This window comes from Cyprinodon variegatus, unplaced genomic scaffold (assembly GCF_000732505.1).
Source record: "Cyprinodon variegatus isolate N-32 unplaced genomic scaffold, C_variegatus-1.0 Scaffold447, whole genome shotgun sequence".
Taxonomy (NCBI): Eukaryota; Metazoa; Chordata; class Actinopteri; order Cyprinodontiformes; family Cyprinodontidae; genus Cyprinodon; species Cyprinodon variegatus.
Genome location: NW_015150900.1, coordinates 487,531 through 490,257, shown reverse-complemented (window position 1 = coordinate 490,257; position 2,727 = coordinate 487,531). Strand labels below are relative to the sequence as shown.

The window sequence follows — 2,727 nt, the reverse complement described above, 5'->3', positions numbered from 1 at the left end:
ATTACTGCAACACGATCTTTACAGGTCTGCCAAAAAAATCCATCAGGCAGCAAAATGCTGTTCTAAGACTAGAAAAATAGAGCACATCAGTCGGGTTTTAAAGTCCTTAAACCTGCAACCTGTAGGTTAAAATACTTGTATTAGCTTTTAAACCACTGAACCTTCCAGAACACCCAGGCCTTCTGCTTCCAATCTACTTTGTATCTCCAGAGCCAAACATGATGAAGCAGTTTTCAGATTTTTGCACCTTTTAATCTGGAACAAACTCCCACACTGCAAAAAATCTAAATCTAGATAAGTCATTTTTTCTTAAAATAAGTGCATTTGTTCTTGAATTGAGGAGGTAAACGATACATTTTGCCAATGGAACAAGACAATTAGCACATCAAATATGAAAACACAGTTGCATTCTCTTATTTTAAGTGCATATTATCTAATTATCTTATTTTAAGAGTAAAATTACGCATTCCATTGGCAAACTATCTCAAATTTCAAATTAAGGGTGAATAGACTTAATTCAAGAAATGTTTTACTTATTTCTAGATCGTTTTTGCAGTGCAGAAAACTGCAAACATTTTCCTGCACATTTGATTTGATGCTTTTATGGTGCAAAGCACTTTGAATTGCCTTGCTGCTGAAAATGTGCTATAGAAATAAATGTTCACTTGAATTTTTCTTTACAATGTGAGCTGAAAAGCGATGTTCCTGCTGTTTTTTTCGTGATATTGAAAAAGGTCTGAATGTGAGCCTTGCAAATATAACATGCTGCAGAAATTTTTGTGTTTTACACCCTCTGCACTACACCTAAACGAAGTGTATAGATGGGAGTCTATCTTTCAGCTTAATTTCTTAATGTTTAGACCCACAGACGACCATTCTTAAATATACCAACATAAGTGGTGAGATAAGCAGTGGTGGAACAGTAGTTCCAGAATAAGGACCGAATTACTGAAATGAAAATCTGCAAACATGGATTATTTGCTGCATTGATTGATCCCTCAGATTTGTTTCAACTATGCTGTACTATGGATGTTTTATAGGTATGGGGATCACTATGAGTGGAACAAAGTGGTGACCTGCATCCACAATGTCCTTAGCCAGCAGAGGTATCTGGAGCATTATGGGGAGGTGACCATCCAAAACCTGACCAACAACACCTGCACCTGCAAGATCACCTTCGTCAAGGTGAATGAAGCAGCTTTACCTTTACTAATGAAATATTCATTTTAATTCTGAAAAAAAAAAACCCAAAACTGTGCTTTGTTTGTTTACTTGTTTAGTCACGTTACTGGGGTTCAGACTCAAACAAGAACGAAGTTCAGGGAACAGTGACTGACCAAAGTGGTAATGTGATTCACCGGTTTGGAGGTCTTTGGCATGAAGGAATCTTCTGTGATACTCTACCAACACCAAAATGCATCTGGAAGCCTCGTAAGTCCAATTTAACTCAGCAATAATAAAACACAGTGCACTACGGTGCTTGTATCACATGTTGATGTTAATCTGGACACAGTGAGTCTGCTTTCTACGTTAACGGTCTAAGAAGAATTGAACAGATTAGAAGTTTCTAATTGCAAACTCCACTAATCAGCATAAATCCAAGTGTCACGTTTGTGCTTGTCCATCTAAAAAGCTTCTGTCTTGCACAGATCCTCAGCCAAAGGATTACCTGCTGTATTACGGCTTTTCTTCTTTTGCCATGGAGCTGAATGAACTGACGCCAAACCTGAAGCCTCTCCTTCCTTCTACTGACACCCGCCTGCGCCCAGACCAAAGGTCAGAAAACATTTCAGATGCTTTATTTAGAAAAAGAAAAGCAAAAGTAAAAAACAAAATCTGATGTGAAGAGGCCCGTTTCCCAAAGCAGGTTTAAAAAACAGAGACTGAAATAATAAATTCTAAATTGATCTAGCCTTAGGTTGGAAACTCTGAGTTTTCAGTTTCACAACAGCTGCTGTGAGTTAGTTTAATTCACTCTGAGTAGGTTCACTCAGGGTTAAACGTGCGTAACAAGTGTGAAAAGCCATTATCAGTGGAGCCCCAATTCGACACATATGGCTGCTTACATAAGGAGCCATACTCACTGAAAAGACTTTATATTCAATCCTGTTAGAATTTAAATAACAGNTATCATTATTCATAAAACTAAGAAAATGAAGAATCAGGAAGTTATCACCCAGAGTTATAGAAAAATGTTCCTTTAATAGTGTAGTGCAGTAAAGCTTCTGTTCTTAACATTTTTTCCTGCATACTTTTGCTTTTATACTTTCAGTAGTTTTACAAATGGTACTTCTACACTTTTACTTGAGCAGAAAGGTTAACTTCTATAATAGTGTTTTTATACAGTAGGATTTATACTTCTACTTGAGTAATAAACATATCAGTGTAATGACAATAAAAGCTGAAAAAAGAAAATACATAACGTTTCACTAACATTTTCAAAGGAAAGGTTTATGGTGCCAGGTTATAACAATAGGCTATTTCAACATGTCATTACAGTGTATATATATATATATATATATATATATATATATATATATATATATATATATATATATATATATGAAATAAATCATGTTATAGACATCAAACACATGCAAATATACCTCCAACCAACTACTAGGAGGCCCCAATCGTGTCCTGGATTGTTGATTACCTGACGGGCAGACCACAATATGTACGCCTACAGAACTGTGTGTCTGACAGGGTGGTCAGCAACACTGGGGC

General features: G+C 36.2%; 1 protein-coding gene across 1 annotated transcript in view; it reads left to right on the top strand.

Moving 5' to 3' along the window:
- The window catches only part of osbpl7 (oxysterol binding protein like 7), a 24,362-nt gene that overhangs the window by 16,757 nt on the left and 4,878 nt on the right, over positions 1–2,727 (top strand). Inside the window, exons 19-21 of the mRNA XM_015389076.1 lie at positions 1,041–1,185; positions 1,281–1,431; positions 1,650–1,776. Of these exons, the coding sequence (XP_015244562.1) occupies positions 1,041–1,185; positions 1,281–1,431; positions 1,650–1,776 (423 nt within the window). The remainder of the gene's footprint in view (positions 1–1,040; positions 1,186–1,280; positions 1,432–1,649; positions 1,777–2,727) is intronic.